The 21135-nt window shown below is 33.8% G+C and overlaps 1 protein-coding gene across 3 annotated transcripts in view; it reads left to right on the top strand.

The window, feature by feature from the left end:
- Positions 1–18949, top strand: part of IFT74 (intraflagellar transport 74) — a 78834-nt gene extending 59885 nt beyond the window's left edge. For all 3 annotated transcript variants that reach the window (XM_082603336.1, XM_082603334.1, XM_082603335.1), the window contains 7 exons: positions 813–866; positions 2203–2300; positions 2798–2924; positions 12299–12462; positions 13378–13503; positions 17227–17287; positions 18641–18949. In XM_082603336.1, the coding sequence (XP_082459462.1) occupies positions 813–866; positions 2203–2300; positions 2798–2924; positions 12299–12462; positions 13378–13503; positions 17227–17287; positions 18641–18759 (749 nt within the window). In that variant the 3' untranslated portion in view covers positions 18760–18949. The remainder of the gene's footprint in view (positions 1–812; positions 867–2202; positions 2301–2797; positions 2925–12298; positions 12463–13377; positions 13504–17226; positions 17288–18640) is intronic.
- The last annotated feature ends 2186 nt before the right edge of the window (positions 18950–21135 follow it).

Raw genomic sequence — 21135 nt, 5'->3', positions numbered from 1 at the left:
CAAGTTGATAATTTTATTCCTCTGCTTAAAATTCTTCAGTAATCTTGGCCCTTAGGAGAGAATCCAAACTTTTATAACATGTGTCTTATAAGGTCTCTCATAACCTGCCTCATCTTTGTGCCACTTTTTCACTTCACATTCTCTGCCTCAGGACTCTTTCGGTTTTCTGTGCTACCATATTCATCCTCACTTTCATATTTCTGTACTTATAATGCTTTGACTTTCAACTCCTTCTATATTTTGACCAAGTAACTCCTATTCATCCATTCTTTATAATGCCGCTTAAATATTACTTCTTTAGAGGAAAATTTCCTGAATCCCTGAACTAGATTAATTGTCCTTGCTGTGTGCTGCTATAGCACCCTTTACTTTCATATGATAGCACTTAGTACATTTTAATTGTTAAATCTCTAGACTTTAAGCTCTGTGAGGTAAGTAACCCTGCCATCTTGTTTGCTGTTATAAGCTATTCAGAGATGAAATGAAATTTCATGGGAGCTTATGTTTCCCGTCACCAGTGTGTTCATGCGTAGGTTGAATAGCTCCAAGTTGGAAGTGAAATAGAGAACCATTGGAGAGTCTTTCAGTCCTTTCCAGTCAGGGGATTGTTCTTTCCAAATAGTCAAACATACATATATATATATATAGCTGTTTTGAAAGACCCTGTAAGTCAATGTAAATGAATTTCACCTAATTGAAAATACTGAATATTTAATGACTAGTGACATATAGAGAACCTAAGAGATATTTCTAATTTAGAGTACTATATCTTAAGTTCTTGAAACTAATGTTAAATTTTTTATCTCTTATAGGTGAAATGAATCAGAAGTACAAGGAGCTAAAAAAAAGGGAGGAAAATATGGACAGTAAGTGATAATCTTATAGATGTGAAAATATATTCTCAGTTGTTCATTTATACTGAATCAGAGATCTCATTTTGAGAAGATATAATGACTAATAATAGAAGTGCAGAAGTGTGGACATTCAAAGCATTTGCCTTGAAGTATTACTAAATATCTAGCATAGTTTAGATGGGTAGAGAATTCTAGAAAGATTTTGTACATGTGTATGTATGTGTATGACTGTGTGTTAGGGATAGATTCTAAAGCTAATATGTACATTTATAGTCTGTATAGTCTATAGACCACTCATTGATTGTTGAATGTTCTCTTTTACATGCTTCACCTTTAATATCTTTCACCTTTTTTAAAGCTTTTCATAGTACTTATCTCATTATTTATTAGCCCTCACCTCTGATTTTGTTTCTTGGCTCTATCACTAACTGAAGCTTTAGTAGCCTTCTATTGTAGCTTCTTATTCACTTTTTTTAAAAACCTGAAAAAAAAATCTGAATTTGACTTTGTAAATAGATCTTCACTTAAACTTATGTTGTACATTCCTAAGTTTACCAAAATTGACTATATTAATGATTACTGGTTTCCTTTTTAAATTATCATTCTAAAATCTGACATTTTTATAGGTCTGAGGTCAATTGTTACCTTCATAGAAAAAACATGTTATAAAGCAGTAATTACCACCTCTGGCTTAACGATATCCCAAGATTTCTTTAAAATCTCAGCAAGTACCAAAAATTATCTCAAAATTAATTTGTTGTTTCATGCTAATAGTAAAATTATTTTAAGTTAATTTTGGAAGATCCATAGAAATACTTTAAGAATGTAAGTAAGAGCAAATTATGTACTAATTCTATGTTAGAGAAGAAAAAGGAGGATTTCTTAGAATATTTACTTGTAACAATGAATTACTAAACTTACTTAGTTGAGACTAATTTGGCATTATAAAATACTAAATTTTCAGGTAAAAAAGGTAGTTAGTAATATTTTCCGAAGTAAAGTAAGTGGCTAATTATAGATGTTAATTGTAGATGTATCAATGAGATCCTAGTGTAAAAACAAAGGATTTATTCTCATCTCCATTTTATCAACTGTTACTTCTGAGCCCAAATTTATAAATTTTTAGTTTATTTGTATTAGGGTCATAACAAACTTTAAAAGTCTGAAAGTATGTAGAAATGTTCTTATTGAGTAATTTAATTACCCTTGGGTTAATAAAAAATTAAACAGTGATAGTTTAAAATTTGCCTTGAATTTCTAAAAAGTACTTTTCACACCTACAAATCAGAGCTTATGTAGTGTTTAGCTATATCAACAGTAGCATCTCATCATATTTTTCAATTGGCAGCCTTTATTGAGACTTTTGAGGAAACTAAGAACCAGGAACTGGAAAGGAAGGCACAGATAGAAGCCAACATTGTTGCACTCTTGGAGCACTGTAGTCGAGTAAGTACCATGTGCCTGTCTTAGTGTCTTCATTATTTTTACTGTGATTACCTTTCTAAATACAACTCAAAAACTGCAGTGGTACACTATTATGTAAGAGTACAGGATACCTAATAAGTATCTTGATTCCTCAAAAAACATTTATTGAGCAGCTACTATTGTGTGGTACCATAGGAGGAAAAATGCATGGTCTCTTCAATATTCTAAGTGTTTTAAAAATCCAGTCAGTTCCTAAAATAGAATATTTGAATTTTTTCTACATTAAAATAAAGCAAATGTAAAAGAAACAATTCTGAATTTTAATTTAACCTCTCCTTATTGAGAAAACCACTTTGAATCTCACTGTATTCTTTTATAAAATATATATATAATGAATGATGTATTTCAAAAAAGAATACCCTTTCAAAACATCCAGTCCTTTAGCAGCATTTTCAAGAGTTTTATTGGAAAGTTAAATCAGTGGAATTTTTTCCACTTTTATGTCTCTGCAAATACAGAATATAAATCGTATGAAACAGATATCCTCTATCACCAATCAAGAGCTGAAGATGATGCAGGATGATCTCAATTTTAAATCTACTGAAATGCAGAAATCACAAAGTACGGCTAGGAATCTGACTTCAGGTGAGGAAACAACCTAGATTTTTTGTTTGTTTGTTTGTTTGTTTGTTTTTCGGTACATGGGCCTCTCACTGTTGTGGCCTCTCCCGTTGCGGAGCACAGGCTCCGGACGCTCAGGCCCAGCGGCCATGGCTCGCGGGCCTAGCCGCTCTGTGGCATGTGGGATCTTCCCGGACTGGGGCTCGAACCCATGTCCCCTGCATCGGCAGGCGGACTCTCAACAACTGCGCCACCAGGGAAGCCCCAACCTAGATTTTAATATCCTTTTTTTCTGTAACAAACTGGAACTGTTAAAATCTAATGTTATTCTCTTTGATTTTTTTTGAAAGACTGAGGATATAATTTATGACTGCCTATTGCTGCAGTCATTCATAGGCTCAGAATTTTGTGTGACTTTTCTTATCAACTTAATAGTAATTCATTGGGATATTCTCACTCATTTAACAGTTATTGAGTATTTGCTTTATGCCTTTGCTGTAACTTGGGTATACAGGGATTAAAAAAAAAAAATCCAGTCTGTTTCCTCAAGAAACTTGTAATCTGGTGGAATGACAAACAAACAATTGAAGTGTAATGAAACAGTGTTATGATAGAAGGATAAGGAGCAATGGACGTGCATGGGGCTCATATCCACTGTGGTCTTGGGTAGTTAGGAGAGGTATCCTAGAGGTGGTAATGTTTTATTTATAGTTTCAGCCATTATGACTAACATGAGACTAGAGCAGCATTGTCCAAAAGAAATGTAATGCCAGCCACATATATATTTTGAATTTCCTAGTAGCCACATTAAAAAAGTAAAAAGAGACAGGTGAATTTTAATAATATATTATATTTAACCCCTGTATTCAAAATATTATCATTTCAACATGTAGTCAATATAAAATGATCAATGAGATTTTACAGTTACAGCCCATCTCAATTTGGACTGGACACATTCCAGTTCTCAAAAGTCATATGTGGCTAGTGGCTGCCATTTGGATAGTGCAGGTAGAGATTAGAAACAAATATACATAATTGAGCTTAAAGAGCCTAGGATAAAGTCAAGTCAAAATTTGTATAGTATCTTTGGTTTTTTGAAGTGGTGGATTCTAACTATGATGGTGTATGGTGACTTTGAATTAGCTATGTTTTATTTATGTACTTGAAATTACTCTGGCAGTTTGTGAGATCATGGAGAAGGAAGACACTATTTGCTAACTTAAAAATGTTGGGCTTCCCTGGTGGCGCAGTGGTTGGGAGTCCGCCTGCCGAGGCAGGGGACACGGGTTCGTGCCCCAGTCCAGGAAGATCCCACGTGCCGCGGAGCGGCTGGGCCCGTGAGCCATGGCCGCTGAGCCTGCGCGTCCGGAGCCTGTGCTCCGCAACAGGAGAGGCCACAACAGTGAGAGACCCGTGTACCGCAAAAAAAAAAAAAAAAAAAAAAAAAAAAAAAAATGTTGAAAGGTTCCCAAAATGGAATAGTTTCCATAATATCCCTTTATCTGGAATCCCCAAATCTAAAAAAGCTCTTTATAGCAAAACCTAACCTGACCTGAACTGACATGAGGCTATTTAATTATCCGACCTAATGTGACTGTGCATACTTTTTGCTGCAGAAGTATATTCATCTACTTGATGTCGGGTTGCTGCCTCAGACCCTGTCATGGGAGTTATATAATAATCAGTATATACACTATATTACTTTTCTAAAATTCAAAGAATTCTGCATTCTAAAACACAACTGCCTAGGAGTTTTATATAAAGGATTGTGAATCCATAAATGCATATTGAACTCTATTAATATGCAGTTGAATTTAAATTGATGATATAGGTGGAAAATTGTCATTCTGTACATTTATTTTATCTGCCCAGATTTGCTTAAAGTTTGTTTGCCATAGTTTTATTTGTATATCTGAATTCCACGTAAGTGGAGTAGGTGCATTCTAAATTTGATTTATACCTACTGTTGGTTTAACTATGAGTATTTTTTTAATTGTGATAAAAAACACACAAAATTTACCATCCTAACTATCTGTAAGTGTACAGTATAGTAGTGTTAACTATCTACACACTGTTAATTCAACAGATCTCTAGAACATATTCATCTTGCAAAACTGAAACTTATACCATTGAACAGCAGCTCCCCATTTCCTCCTCTTGAGCTCCTGCTAACCACACTCTACTTTATGTTTCTAAAAGTTTGACTATTTTAGATACCTCATATAAGTGGAGTCATGCAATATTTGCCTTTTTTTGACCAGTTAAGTTCACATCATAATGTTCTCAAGGTTCATCTGTGTTGTGACACGTGACAGGATTTATTTTTAAGGCTGAATAATATTCTGTAGTATGTACATACCACATTTTCATTATTCATTCATTTGTTGGTGGACATTTAGGTTATTTCCACCTCTAGGCTATTGTGAAATCCTGCTGCAGTGAACATAAGTGTGCAAATATCTCTTCAAGATCCCATTTTCAATTATTTTGGATGTATACAACTATGAGTGTTTTTACATCTTTATTTTCTTTTTTCTATAAGCTGAAGAATTTTATGTTTAATTATTTTATCTAAGAAACTTCTGTTTTGTGTTTTAGATCATAGTTTAAAATTTTTCATTTTCTAAGGTCAGTATTAATTCAACAAGTTTTTGCCTCCTTTAAGCTACCTTTGTATAATGGCTGTCGAGAAACATACATTTTTTAAAAGAGTAAATATCAATACCAGGAAATGAATTCAATAATCAGGACTTTGTATTCCTTTCATACTTTTATACTTTGTGTTTACATTTCTTTTAAAAACCTAGTCTTCTCCAGAGATGTAGAATTAAAAAAGAACGAGAACTGGCTTCAATGGAGATAAAAATCCGGTTTGTTACTATGATAAGGATTTTACTGAAAGTTTCCCTTTTAAAGTTTGAATTATCTGACCCCTACAATTAATTTCATTTAGTCAGTTATTTTTAAGTGTTAATTTAAGCCAAGCATATAAATTGCTTTTCCTCTCTTAATACCATCCCCCACAAGAAACTTTTTCTATCTGGAAATCACCATAAGAGGTTTATAATATTCTGGTTCATCTTTCAGAGATAATGAATTTTACATTCCCCTTTTGTGAACTGCCTCCCTTTGACCCTTGAAGTTATAATTGGAACTCACCTGATTTTCTTAGTGTACTCTATGCTTCTTAATGGAGCAATATCACTCCCAAGGGGGCAAAATTACTTCTTGGGGGTAGGGTAAAAAAAAATTTTAGATACTAACTATAAAGGTGTGTGGCCTTCCAAAGGGTCACTGTACATAAACAGATATACATCTGTAATATAAAAAATTCATGGGAGGTGACTGGGAAAACAATAGTCTACAGAAGTCTCCTTAGGGGGACAGTAATGAAAAAAAAGGTTAAGATACACTGATAAACTGCATGAGTAAAGAGACAAGGAACCTGTCAGCAATAGTTTTTATTTATATTTTTGGAAAGGAAACTCCAGGGAATAAACAAATGGGCTGATGGCAGAATATTTCAGGAACATTTCCCCAGGTCAAAGTGGTTCCTTCTGAGATTTTGCTACTATGTACACACTACTTGGTAAACTTTGCAACTTCATAGCATATCAGAAGGAACTAGTCTGCATCCTCTTCCTGTCTCTTCTCTTGGAGAAGCTTTTAGCTTTTCATGGGGTCCTGCAGTTAAAGGAAGATAAACTTTACCCTGTACCAACCAACCGTTTTCTCCCTTTCTCTAGGAAAAGCAGTATATATAGTTTAAAAATGTATTTCCCTAATATATCTTTAAATTAAACTTATAGTTAGATTTATATAACTTTTCACTGAACAGCCAAAATATACAAAATAAGTACATTTCCTATTTAGAGCATTGAAACACCATAAGCTTCAGTGACTTTGATTCAGCACTTTGATTCTCAACTTAACTATTTCCAACCCTAAAAGAAATATTAATCTAATAAAATAAAACCCTCTCAACAACATTTCAGTCCATATATTGATACATCTTTTAAAATAACATATAGTCAATGTGGTTGAGTCTTAAGACTCTTTAAAGAGACAGAAGGAAATGTTCACATTTAATTATACCAACTTAGGACAAATTTGGTTGGTAACAACCCCCTTTCTTAAATCAATGTCTTCTAAAGCTTTTTTTTTTTTTTTTTTTTTTTTTTTTTTACTATTTGGTATTTTATACTCTGTGATTTTTGTTATATTCATAAGTAGAGAGTTGCTCGATTCTTGAACATGATATTTTTATTATAATGTCACCTTCCAGGTATATTTTAATCTTTCTGATTTCATAGGTAGAAGAGGAAGGTTTAATAGCAGCTTTGTATTGATTTTTCCATTAGAGAATCTGTATAGGTAATAAAACTTAAATTTATTAAATCCAAGTAAATTTTGCTAAATCTTACATGAAGAAACCAACTTACTTACTCATTGCCTGCCCTGTATAAGAGAGATATCCTGGTAAGAAGGAGTGCCAAAAATCTATGTATAAACTCTAACCAAATCCTAATCTGACTACTGAAATGTGTATGCATTGAGTAGGCTTTATGGGACCTAGGAAAAAGCAGCAGCTAGAAGTTGAAAGAACTGAGTACAGAGATTTAAGATGCTACCCACTCCAAAGGAGAAAAGTTTAGAGATTTATTTAGTTCAGCAAAGTTAATTGCTTATTTATAATATATACCAGCACTTTTCAAAGGAGCAGAATACAAAGTCTCTACAACATGTCATTTAAAATGTCCATTATACCATAAAAATTTACATTTAGTTAATTTACATTTAGTAAAGATGAAGAAAGAAGAAAATGTGAGTCAAGGGGAAAGGCAGTCACTATACACTGAACCTGAGATAATCCAGGCATTGAAATGAAAAGAAAAGGACTTTAAAAGTTTATAAACATATTTAAGGGCTTGAGGGAAAATAAAATCATAAAAAATGAACAGATTGGAGAATCCCACAGAGAAATGGAAATTACAAAAAAGAACCAGGTGAAAATTCTGGAGTTGAAAATATAACTAAAATGAAAAATTCACTGACCTTAATAGAAGATTGAAGACAGCAGAAAAAAAGAATCAGTGAACTTAAAGATAAATAAATAAAAATTATCTAATCTGAAGAAGAAAAAAGAATGAACAGAGCCTAAATGACCTGTGGGACAGTTTCAAGCAGTCTAATTTACATGTAATTGGAGTCCCAGAAGGAGAGGAGGGACAGAGAATGGGGGAGAAAAGATAGTTGAAATAATGGCTGAAAATTTTCTGAAAATTTGATGAAAAACTTAATTGTACAGATCTAAGAAGCTCTTTGCACCCCAAACAGGATTAATGTAAAAATTCCTTACCTAAGCACATCATCATCGGACTGCTGAAATGCAACAATAAAGAGAAAACAATAAAAGGAGCCAGAGAAAAATAATATGTATACACAGGGTACAATATATCCCACTATGAGATTAAATTTTATCATAAAAATCATTGTGAATTTTGTATTTTACTCTGAAATATGTTACTTTAATATAAAAATCTTCTACCCCTAAATCTAAGTAATTCAAGGAAGATGTTCATATTTGGCTTTTGACACTCTGAAATACCACTATTTTTTTGAGGGTATTCATATTCCTACTTTAAACTAGAGGAAAAGTGAAGGTAAAATGTTCTAAGATGACAGTGCATCACTGTATGCCTCTACAAATAAGTAACTACAGGATGCATTGGATTATTCCCATGCCTATCCCTGGGAACACAGAAGAGAAGAAACTGGTCAAGGCAGGTTTGAATCTAGATTTCTTCGTCTAAATATACAGGATATATATTTCAATTCCATTTTAGTATCTGTTTTTGAGTTAGCTGAAATCAGATTTTATTTTGGTAGCTATAAGGAAAGCAGAACAAAGGATGGTGCCTCGGGAAAGAAGCCTGAAGTAGCAAAATTGACCAAGTGTTACTGTTCCTCTTCCCACAACTCACTGATGCTCATTGAGGCATCTTTGGATCATAAAGTAACATTTGCTATTATAAAACATGAACCTTTCATAAAGGTGATGACAATATCACTCAGCACCAAAGCTTGACTGGCTGTTGACCTTGGGCGGTAATTACCTTTCTAAGCTTTAGTTTCCTCATATAATAAAATTTACCCTCGCCCAGGGCTATTACGAAAAGTAAATCCGATAATATATAAAGCCAGGCACATTCCAGGTTCTCAGTAATATTGGTTTCCTCTTAAACCTTTCTTTCCCTTTAAAAAAGAGACCTTTAAAGCCGGCATCACAAAGTTAAGAAGTCTCTGAAATAGAGAAGGTAGGTATTATATAATCCTACCAGAATGGAATATTTTTTAAAATACTGTTTTCTGATTATAAATGGAATTCATATTCATTATAGAGGATTTAGGAGATATAAGCAAACATAAATAAAAACTAAAAATACAATCCCACTATCAAAAGTTTATTACTATTAAAATTTTGGTATCTTTTTAGTCTTTTTTCCGTATTTTATCACATCTTGGAAAAAAATAAAAAGGCTTTTCTGAGTATTCTCGGCCCAGCTCTTATCCCTCTCTTTCAAAGGTTTCACAGTCAAATTTCTTAAAACCTTCGTCTCACTCTTGATTCCATTTCTTTCTGTGAAATCTGTTCTCAGCAGATACATCCAGGTTCTCCTGGTCAGTAAATTCAACACATATTTTGCCACCTTTTTTTTAAATCTCTAAGTAATATTCTGCACTACAAACCACTTCTTTATTCTTGAAATATCTTTTCCCCATGACTTCTGATTTTTCTCTTATTTCCTTGGTCATTTCTTATTCTATATGGATCCTTCATGTTAATTTATTCTTTAAAAATTTGGTATTCTTATAGGTGCAGTCATGAATCCTTTTCTTTTGATGATTTGAACCACTCCCATTGCTTCAAGTGCCACCTCTATGCTGGTGGTTTCAGAATCTGTATCTTCAGAGCTCACATTTTTCCCTCTGGGTTTTAGACCCATGTTTCTATATATGGACATCTTTACTTATCTCTGTTTGGATGTTTCTGAGGTATCTCAAACTCAACAAATCCTAAATCGACTTCAGTGTATCATAAATCCCTCCAACAGACAAAAATTTATATGTCCCTCTGCCTACCCTCCCATACACTCATTTATTCAAGTTGGAAGTGGGATTCTGCATTTTCTCTCTCAACTACTGTATCCGGTCGATTGCCTGTTTTGTTAATCCCAAATCCCTAATATTTCTTGAGTCCCTCCAGATCTCTCCTGTACTGTTTCTTCATTTATTTTTATCTGACATAACTGTATATTTTATATATATAGTCTTCTTCCACTGGAATATAAGTTCTTTGTTCGTTGCTATATTCCCCATGCCTTTCTATTTGCCTGGCACATAGAAAGCATTTATTTAATAAATATTGGGGTTTTTGGAAGATTTTTTTTGATGTGGACCATTTTTAAAGTCTTTATTGAATTTGTTACAATATTGCTTCTGTTTTATGTTTTGGTTTTTTGGCTGTGATGCATGTGGGATCTTAGCTCCATTACCAGGGATCGAACCCGCACCCCCTGCACTGGAAGGTGAAGTCTTAACCACTGGACTGCCAGGGAAGTCCCTAAATATTGTTTTATGAAAAAAAAAATCCCCACCAGTCTAAGATTTCTTGCCTAGATCACTGAATCAACACTTAACTGGTCTTCCTGCACATAGTTATGCTATTTCGATTAATTGTCCACATGGCAACTAGAGAGAACTTTCTAAAATTTAATTATGTTACTCTCTGATTTGAAACTCATTGATGACTTGCCATAGCCCTTGGCATAAAGTCCCAACTCCCTATCTTGACTTAAGCCCTTCATGAACTGAAATCCTTCAGTTTTTCAGTTTTCTCTCCTACCACCATCCACTTTGAACTTTGGGTTCTAGTCATACTTCTCTGATTTGCGCAAAGGTACCATGCTTTCTCACCTCTAGACTTTTAGACTTTACCTCATGCTTTCTTACCTCTAGACTTTTTTGCACATGTTGATTATTTTCTCTGGAACACTCACTTTTTCCTTTGTGTGGTTGATTCCTAATCCTTAATGCCTTAGTTAAAAGGCATGTCTTCAGAGAATTCTTTTTACCAATACCACATGTTCTATGGTACCCTGTATTACTCTTTTCATAGTAGTTATCCAGTTTACTGTAAATGCTTATTTAATTTCCTAATTTAACCTTTAGAATATAGCTCCTCGAGTGAAAACAATGATGTCTCTGTTGATTTCCATTATATCCTCAGCACCTGGCACATAGTAGATGCCCAATACTTTTGAAAGAAAGAATCACACACACACATACACACCAACACAGGCAATCTCCATTATTTATGGATTCTGTATTTGTAAACTTGCTCTCTCACTGAAATTAATTTGTAACCCCAAATTCATATTTGCAGCACTTTCATGGTCCTTTGTGAACACACGCAGAGGTGAAAAATTGGAATTCAAATTTGAATGCTCGAGTTCCCAGTGGAGGTTGATTAAGGCAGCACTATGCCTTCCTGCATTAGTTCTCATACTATAAACAAGTATCCTTTTCATGGTATATTATTTAATGTCACTTTTTTTTTTACCACACTTTTGTGTGTTTTTGCTAGTGCTTTTGCTATGTAAAATGGCTCCCAAGTATAGTGCTGAAGTGTTGGCTAGTGTTCCTAAACACAAGGCTGTGATGTGCCTTACAGAGAAAATATGTCAGTTAGGTAAGCTTCATTGAGGCATAAGTTGGCCTTGAGTTCAATGTTAACAAATCAATAATATATATTAAATAAGATATTTAAAGAGAAACATACATAAAACAAGGTTATGTATTAGTTTGATGATAAAAGTATCATCAAAGTTGATAAAAGTATCGTGACCAGAGACTCACAGAAACCTAATCCTGTATTTCCCATAGGAGTTCAGTATTTGCTAACTCAGTGTTTACAATGACTTTACAGAATATAACTACCACAAATAATGAGAACTGACTGTATATGTACTTATAAAATTTTGCTCATAACGTTTCATAACTTGCTTTTTTCCCCACAAAACTGTGTGTATATGTCATGCACATATTAAAAATGATGAATCTTTATCTCATATATTATTAAGTAAGAAAAAGAACTGTGTGTGTTCTTACATGTTTGTATGAGAATGGAGACATGTGATTAATATACATCGGGTTATGTTGGTTACCTGGGGGTAAGTAATTTTTGAAAAATTTATCTTTGTATTGTCTCACTGGTTGCAGTGAATGCATGTTTCTTGTGCAGATACTCTTGTAAAACATGATTTTTAATGATTGCATTTCCTTTTGTGTAAGGAATAAAATTTCGACTAATGGCCTTGAATCTTCCTGCATTTCAGATAGTCAGCGTCTACAGTTGGATCTACAAAAAATGGAGCTACTGGAAAGTAAAATGACTGAGGAACAACAGTCTCTAAAAAGCAAAATTAAGCAAATGATAACTGATCTGGAAACATATAATGATTTGCCAGCTTTAAAATCATCAGGTGAAGAAAAGAAAAAGGTAAATGGTAACAGTTCTATGAAATTGTAATTCAAGTTGGCTTTTTCTTGATTAAATTTAATAATATATGTATTTTTTTAATTTATAAAATTTATTATTTTCAGTTGACTATTTGATATATAATCTAAGAAAAAATAAAGAAGTTTACATATATAGTCGGAATTTAGAGTGATTTAAGTTTCAAAACAAAAGACAAACATTGAAAAGCGAATGATAGGGTACTTCAAATATAAACTTTGTTAAATGCAAATTTGATTACTATATTTCTCTACTTAAGACTTCTTAGTGGCTTTTCATTGCCATTTACATTAATTTAAAGTAAATCTGGGGCTTCCCTGGTGGTGCAGTGGTTAAGAATCCGCCTGCCAATACAGGGGACACAGGTTTGAGCCCTGATCGGAGAAGATCCCACATGCCACGGAGCAGCTAAGCCCGTGCACCACAACTACTGAGCCTGAGCTCTAGAGCCCTTGATCCACCACTACTGAAGCCCGCGCGCCTAGAGCCCCCGTGCTCTGCAACAAGAGAAGCCACCGCAGTGAGAAGCCCGTGCACCTCAATGAAGAGTAGCCCCCGCTTTCTGCAACTAGAGAAAGCCTGCGCACAGCAATGAAGACCCAATGCAGCCAAAAATAAATAAATTAAATAAATAAATTTACAAAAAAATTTAAAAATAAAGTAAATCTGGTGGAGTACAAACACATATGACAGCCCTAACAAGTTATTATTAATATAGTTAATATTAATTTAGCTTATAATTAAAAGGATATTTTTACAAACAGGTTTTAGAGTAATTATAGCCTTGGTAGAATTTTATCAGAATATTATTGAAATTGTTTAAGTCAAATGCTGTTTATATTGGTTTACTAGGTATCTGCTAAAGCCTGTTATTTACTTCTGTTTGGATCTATCTAGAAATTGCATCAGGAGAGAACAGTATTATCAACCCGCAGAAATGCCTTTAAAAAAATAATTCAGAAACTAAACACAGAATATGAGACACTAAAAACACAATTGCAAGAAAACGAGACACATTCTCAGGTAAAAAGAAAAAAAAAGACTGAAATTCATTTCTGTTTTTAGGCTATCTGGCCTGTTCTCTTGATCTATATTTTCACTCCCAAAGCAATCCATTCTTTTTTTTTTTTTTTCAGCTGCTTTATTTACCTTCCAGATTTTCTGGCTTTGAAGATAACTAGATTCTGTATAGTCTCCACTCAGAATGAATTTACTCCTGCTTTCCTGACTTCTATAAACCTATATTGAAGGCCAACTCTATGCTAGGCACTGTTCTGGGCACAGCCATTATAGTAATGGCTTTTAAAAATCTCAAAAGTAAAGTGTTTTTAATGCAGAAACTTTGCTAATACATAAATGCTGCAGATAACAAAACTGAGCTGTAATGACTAACATCGCACCACCCAGGGGATGATTCTGTGTATATGAAGACAGATATTTCTAGTCTATATATCTATGTTATGTGTACACTTAGTTTATACGTGTACATACGTACACATTTATTTCTGTATATTTATAGAAATGGTACCATATTGTACCTATTCTTTGGAAACTTGTTTTTCATTATTAACTATACAGCATAAATACTTTCCCTTGTCAGTAGATTTTTTTTAAATATGATTCTATATAATATTTGACTATATGGATATAGCATAATTTACTGAGTCAATTCCAAATTGTTGGACATTTAGGTTATTTCTCAGTTTCAAACTATTCAAATAATGCTATAAAGAGCAGTACTGTTCTTGAATTTCTTTATTTACATCTCTGATTATTACACAGGATGCATAGACAAGCCCCCTTTTCTTATCACTCATCCTGTTGATAATTACCTGAACAAGATCCAAGGTCTTCTACATCGAGAGCTCTTTCTAAGGGCAGAAATGATGTCTCTTTCCCTCACTTTCTCCCCAGCACTGTGCTAGTGGTTAGCACGTAATAGGTGTTCAATAAGTATTTGTTGGAGGATTAAATGAAGCATGCGTGTCATATACAAAATCAGTAATTATGGTCTGATAAAGGTTGGTCATTCTCACATCTAATTATCTACGTTAGCAATTTGCAACTATGATTTATTAATGCTAAATGCATTAAATTTTTTCTTCGTGTAGTAACACGATGATAATAGATAACCATCATTAACATTTTGGTATAATATCCTTGTAAATTTTTTTTCCTTTGCAGTTATACACCCTTAATTATATTGTTTTTTACAAATAATGAAATCATTCTATGCATATGCTCTTTAAGCAATTGTTTTCTTAAGTGTTTTCAAGAGCTTTTTTTGATGACATTTTTATGGCATCAGCTGTTTCATTGTGTGGATGTACCATTTTAGAAAAAGATAAACCTTATATTCTTCTTGAAAGGAGTGGACTCTCATCAAACTTTGACTCTCATCAAAGTTTGCCAGGGCCTCCCTGGTGGCGCAGTGGTTGAGAGTCCGCCTGCCGATGCAGGGGATGCGGGTTCGTGCCCCGGTCTGGGAGGATCCCATATGCCGCGGAGCGGCTGGGCCCGTGAGCCATGGCTGCTGAGCCTGCGCGTCCGGAGCCTGTGCTCCGCAACGGGAGAGGCCACAACAGTGAGAGGCCCGCATACCACAAAAAAAAAAAAAAAAAAAAAAAAAAAAAAAAAAGTTTGCCACAACTGCTAAAAGCTTAGAAGTCACTAATTTACATATTTCAAATTTATTCGTCAGTTACTCTGTCTCTACTTTGTAATATACAGGCCTGGATCTAGACTTGTGAATAGCAAAATTATCCTAGTCTGTTTAGAGTGGGACTGGATACTGGAGAAGAAACATAAGAAAAAGTTTATGAGGCCACTGTCTTATGGTTCATAGGAAAAAATACTGATATTTCATATGGATTTTTGGCCCTCCTCTTCCACTGAATGGATGATTTAAAGAGGAAAACATTTGACAAACACAATTTCTTAGAGCCAGTCAGTGGCTACCTCATTTATTCCCACGTTAAGTGCTAATCTTATTTGTAACCCCACGTACAGGAATTTGTAACATAAACCACAATTTACAATGCTTCTCTGTATTATTTGTTGCCTTTTGTGAATCCCAACTGTTTGAATCACATCCTGGTCTCCCTATCTTTTGCAGTTATTTACTCAAAAACTGGCTTTTGAGATCTGTAATTTATACAATAGACCTTTTTTTTTTTTGAGTGGTTATTGATTTGAAATCATTTAAACACATTTATATTGGAACAACTGTAAAACTCCTAGAAAACATAGGGGAAAAGCTCCTTGACATTAGTCTTGGCAACAAGTTTTTTATTATAACACGAAAAGCACAAACAACAGAGGCAAAAAATAAATAAGTGGGTCCACATCAAACTAAAAAGTTTCTACACAGCAAATGAAACAACAAAATGAAAAAGCAGGATGGGAGTAAATATTTGCAAGTCATATGTCTCATAAGGGGTTAATATCCAAAACATATAAAGAACTCATAACAGACTTTTAAAATAAGTTGTAGGGAAAAAAAGACAGATGTGTGCTTCATGACATCTTTGGAGCTTTAAAGGCAAGTAACTGAAATAGATGTATAATATAGAAGGAATTTGACCATCTGATACAGTGTTGCTTTTATATCATTATTCATGTAGCACTTAAGGGGTCTGCTGCATTATAAGGCCACCCCTTTGTATGAAACAAAGAGGAAAAATTTGGTACTTGACTTTGCAAAAGGTTATTAGAGATTTATTGTCAAAAACTGCTGACTGCTTCCTTAAGCCCATCTTAACTTACTTCAAGGTTCTAGATCTGATTTAGTAGCATTAAGTCACAGCACATACAATTCATATAATTAATTAGTTATGATTCATCCTAATATCTAGATTTATCTCTTTGGAGGAAACAATGGGATGGATGCTACATTAAGACTGAACTTATGCCCTGAAAATAATTTTAACATAAGATTAGAAAGAAATATTAATAGCTGTTTCAATTATCAGATTTTTTAAAATGATTATTACTTCTTGGAAATGTCCTGGCAGAACATTATTTTAATGTTTCATTTTTCAGACTGTCCTTTGTTTAGGAAAAAAACTATGTGCATCTTAAAAAAGAAAGACCATAACCCAGAGTTACAAGGTTAATTAAATCAGAAAAACAATTTAATTCTATAACAGTAAAATTGTCTTTGGAGGAAGCAACCATCAATATAATATCCACATTAGCTTCCTGTTGATGCAGAAATTATTGTAACAGTGCCAGCTTTTTACCAGCCCTCTTATAATCTTCACACTGCAGCTCTGCTCTTATCACAGCCTGTGGAATTAGACAGGAAATTTAGCCCTGGAAATAAGGAAGTTTCTCCTATATAGCTGAACCTTTGCAGTATTAGAATATATAGTACTTTTGTGGCATTGGACCTTCAGGTTTCAAGGAGAGATTCCTATCATGTCCCATTCTTCTTTTTTAAGTTCTTTTCGGAAAGGGAAAAATCATAAATTGTCTTTCGGTTGTTATGTTCATTGATATAATAAATAATTTCCAATTAAAGTAAACAGAGTAAACCTGTTGTCAAATTCAGCATTGTATTTATTATTGTATTACTGTTATTTAATTTTTTTAATTTCTTTTTTGTCTATCATGGCCTTATCTCAATAAAATGCAGGGAGTTGAAAAGATTTAAAATTGGGGGTGTTTTTTTTCTTATCGTCTCAAAGGGGTGTATAATTGTTTTGAATATGGGCACTGGTTAACATTTTTCTTTTGTGTTTTTAGCTTACAAATTTGGAGAGGAAGTGGCAACACCATGAGCAAAATAATTTTGTGATGAAAGAATGTATCCTTTAAAAAACTGCGAATGAGCTTGACTGAGTGATTTTTTTTAGGAATTTCTTTAAAGACTGAAATGAAATTCAGTTCAACATCAAATACCTAATATGTACAAAACACTGGCTAAACTATGTGGGAAATAAATGAATAAGACTTAGTTTCCATTCTGTGATTGTGTGTGTGTGTGTGTGTGTGTGTGTGTGTATACACCAAACTAATAGAAAGCAGACTGTACAAAGCCATAGTGCGGCATAGTGATTAAGTGCACAGGTTTTAGAGTCAGGAGATCTAATTTTAAATATTGACTCTACTACTTATAGGTTATGGACTTTGGACAGTTTACTTAATTGTTTAAACCTCAATTTTTGTCATCTCAAATACAGTTAATACTTCCTTCTCATAGAGTTGTTGGGAGAATTACATATAACCATATATATGTATAGTATGTATGCATGTATGTATGTATGTATAGTCATTTGTTGTTATTTATAATGCTGTACCTTGGATATCTGGGCAGCAAAGGGAGAGATAAACCAAGTAGTGTCATGAGAAATTTGACCTTCAAGCTCATCTGTGTTTCAGCCAATTCAGCTTCATCTACCAAGATAGTACTTATGTCCCATCTTATTTCTATCAAGATAGTTCTTATATTCAGTATTCTTGCTTGTCTTTTTGTATGGACAAAGAAGGAAGCAGCTGCTGAGGACAAGTATTGTGAAGTTGTAAGAAACATTTCCCCAAAGGTTGTTTCCTAGTCCCGTTTTGACCTATTTACGGACATCTCTGCTTAGAGAACTAGATCCTGACTCACTGGTTGCATAGGTTCTCCTCTAGGACACTACTGAACATCAGCTCAGGGCAGCATGGACCCCAGCTTACCTCCAGATGAGATGCTTTAAGGGCTTTATTCCCAGTGGTTGTGCAACTTATTTTAAAAGCAGAAGATTCCCATTCACAGTATGATAAAGTCCAGAATTCTGGTTTTGTGCAACATAAAGTAGGTGATTTTGAAACAGAGTGAAGTCTAGAGACTTGCCTGAAATCCTGTGTGGTACTCTAAAGGACATAGTTCTTCTGAACATTGAGTTCTACAACCAGATTAAGATTGAGATGAATAACATGTTAACTCTAAAAAAGATTTTATACCATAGGTGAACTTTTTTGAAACAAGTTTTGCCTGGCCTTTTAGGTTTCAATTGATGCTTAATCTGTTTTTTTTAATAACTATTCTAATTGTGCTTTTTTGTGCCATCTTCAGTTTTCAATAAGAAAAATACTAGTACAATTTGGGTCCTTTCTGAGTCACAAAATTAGATTAATATTTGTTTTGATACTGTTTCCCCTTAACTCATGTAATTAGTCATAGCAACCAAGAGTCAAGAGAGTGATTACCGGCCAATTATGAAGAATGTGACCAAGCAGATTGCAGAGTATAATAAAACCATCATGGATGCTCTACATAGCACGAGCAGAAACTGAGTCTGAACCAACTACAAGTCTCTATAGAAATATCCTTTTGCTGCTAAACTTCATACATGCCAGCTGAAAAATAATAGCTTACCCTTGAAGAGTTTTACCTAAAATTTTTGAATGTTACAATTTTTGTGGCCTCTTTGAAGTGTGAAATTTTAAATAGTATAATAGTTTAATAAATAGTTTCTTATAAAAAGTATTGTCTCCTTTTATATTTATATTTGTATTTGTATATATATATTTATATATATATTTGTATTTGTTTTGCGTGGGTGATAAAATGTCTCAAAGAACCAGGAGATAAACAAACTAAAAGTGGCCATTGTTACTCACTTAGTTGGTATAATACATCTATGGCAGCACATGAGATCGTCTTTTCATATGTCAAGCCTAGGAGGGGTGTATGGAGTATGATTCTGAATTAGTACTTATCAACCTTGCCAATTTTTGCTTCTAGAAAAAGTAAGAATAGAAGGGAGATATTTAGTTTTGAGCTTTACTTCTCAAATAGGGTATATTTGATGTGTTTTAAGACATATAAAGTCACATGTAAATATATAACATTTTTATATATCAGTTATTCCTAAAGATTTTGAATTAAGACTTTTAATCTTTGCATTTTTAAAATACTTTCTCACATGTAAATATTTGCTAGGAAAAACATGAAACTTAAAAGAAATGTTGTACTTATGGCCGGCTCTTTTGGACTATGGCTACTGCTGTTCATTTCCACCCTGGAGTATACATTCACTCTTTAGTACTGTAGGAGGACTTAAGTAGATTATAAGCATTGCTAGAACATTTGAAAGGAAAAGGTGGAAGAAGTAGAATTGTGTTATAGGAATCTGGGAGACATTATGGTAACTAATGTCCTGCCCTCTCTTTTGGGCAGGAATGAGTCACCTTGGCCAGCAAAAAATATTCCTTAAAACTGTCCTTCGCTCTGATCTCATGTTCATCAAGTTCTTCTTCTTCTCAGTATTCATGAAACACAAGCATATTAGTTTCTTTTTAAAAAGGCTTTATTGAGATACAATTTATATACGATAAAAATACCCATGCATGTTGCTTTCTTGAAGTAAATATTAAATTATTCAACTTTAGTTCTGTGTGAGTTTAGGTAGAGGGGTGAACATTGTTGAGTTTGATTAATTCGGAATTACTAGTATGGCTGAAGATCTTGCACAGTGATAAATTCATTTAGGTGGCATTCATAAAGTGTGCTCTTCAGATCCTGAGCTCCTCAGATTTTTAATAGGTGTTATACCACCAAAGGATTCAGTCAAAGGAGTTTGGGAAACATTATTTGAAACAAAGGTAAATTGTTTTCTTTCTTCTTGACTGCTCAGAACCCTTAATGTGCTAATGTGCAATAAGTTCAAGAAGAGTATATACTATTAATATTAGGGTCTTTTTTTCTGAGTAGTGGGATTGTGGATCTTTAATCTTCGTTGGACTTTCTGATATGTTCTCAAAATTATCTGTGATGTACATATAATACTTAGACATGCAATAAAAATTCAAATAAAGTCATATATACAGTTAGTACTTTAACTTGTAGAAAGGACATATGATAGTTAAGACAACTCTGTAGTCATTGAACTAGAACGGAACCAGTCTTTACCCAGAAAGGAAGTAGGAGGAAAATTGCCTATTCGTTAAATATATGCATTTGCATTGTAACAATGTGAAGTTCGGCAGAAAAAAAATTTGAAAATTTCTTGAAAAAAGCAAGGTTCTCAACTTCCATTCTAAATTACTCATATATGATATTTGGGGAACATAATTGAGCAGGATTTCTTTAAACTAAAACGTGTTATCTGAGGGAAATTCTTGACTAATGTCTCTTCCTTCCTCTCAGAGCTTTTCAACAAATCGGACAAGAATATTCTCTCTGCTAGGATAGACCTGGAGGCTACTATCTGCATGAACCGGCTCTTCCTCAGTCAGTCACATTGCTCAGTGAGTTTCATTCCTGTTAAAATAACACCTTGTAAGTCGTGGAAAGAAGCTGCAGACTGAACAAACATGCTGAATAGTCTTACTAATGAACATCAACATGGGAAAGTTAGCAAGTCTTTGTTTTTCCCATCCTTATCTTTATCAGTAAATAAACATGAGTTCTTTATACTCTTTTTCACTAATGGGAGTCCCTGATTTGGACCATATTCTTGGTTTGTGTTAATGTGTAGAATTCAGGCAGGGTGAGAGGATTAGAGCGTGGAGTAATGCTGTTCACACTAGAGATGAAAGAAGATAGAAGATAATAGAAGCTCCAGGGGTTCTTGCTGTCCCCATGCCCAATTTCTCTGTTGTTCTTTCCTTTAGCTATATGATTCCAGCATAAACAACCTTAATAAATTAGAATGTTTAGGCTTGAAG

Source organism: Mesoplodon mirus (genome assembly GCF_964341445.2).
Source record: "Mesoplodon mirus genome assembly, chromosome: 1".
Classification (NCBI taxonomy): Eukaryota; Metazoa; Chordata; class Mammalia; order Artiodactyla; family Ziphiidae; genus Mesoplodon; species Mesoplodon mirus.
This window is presented reverse-complemented; position numbering and strand designations above follow the sequence as displayed.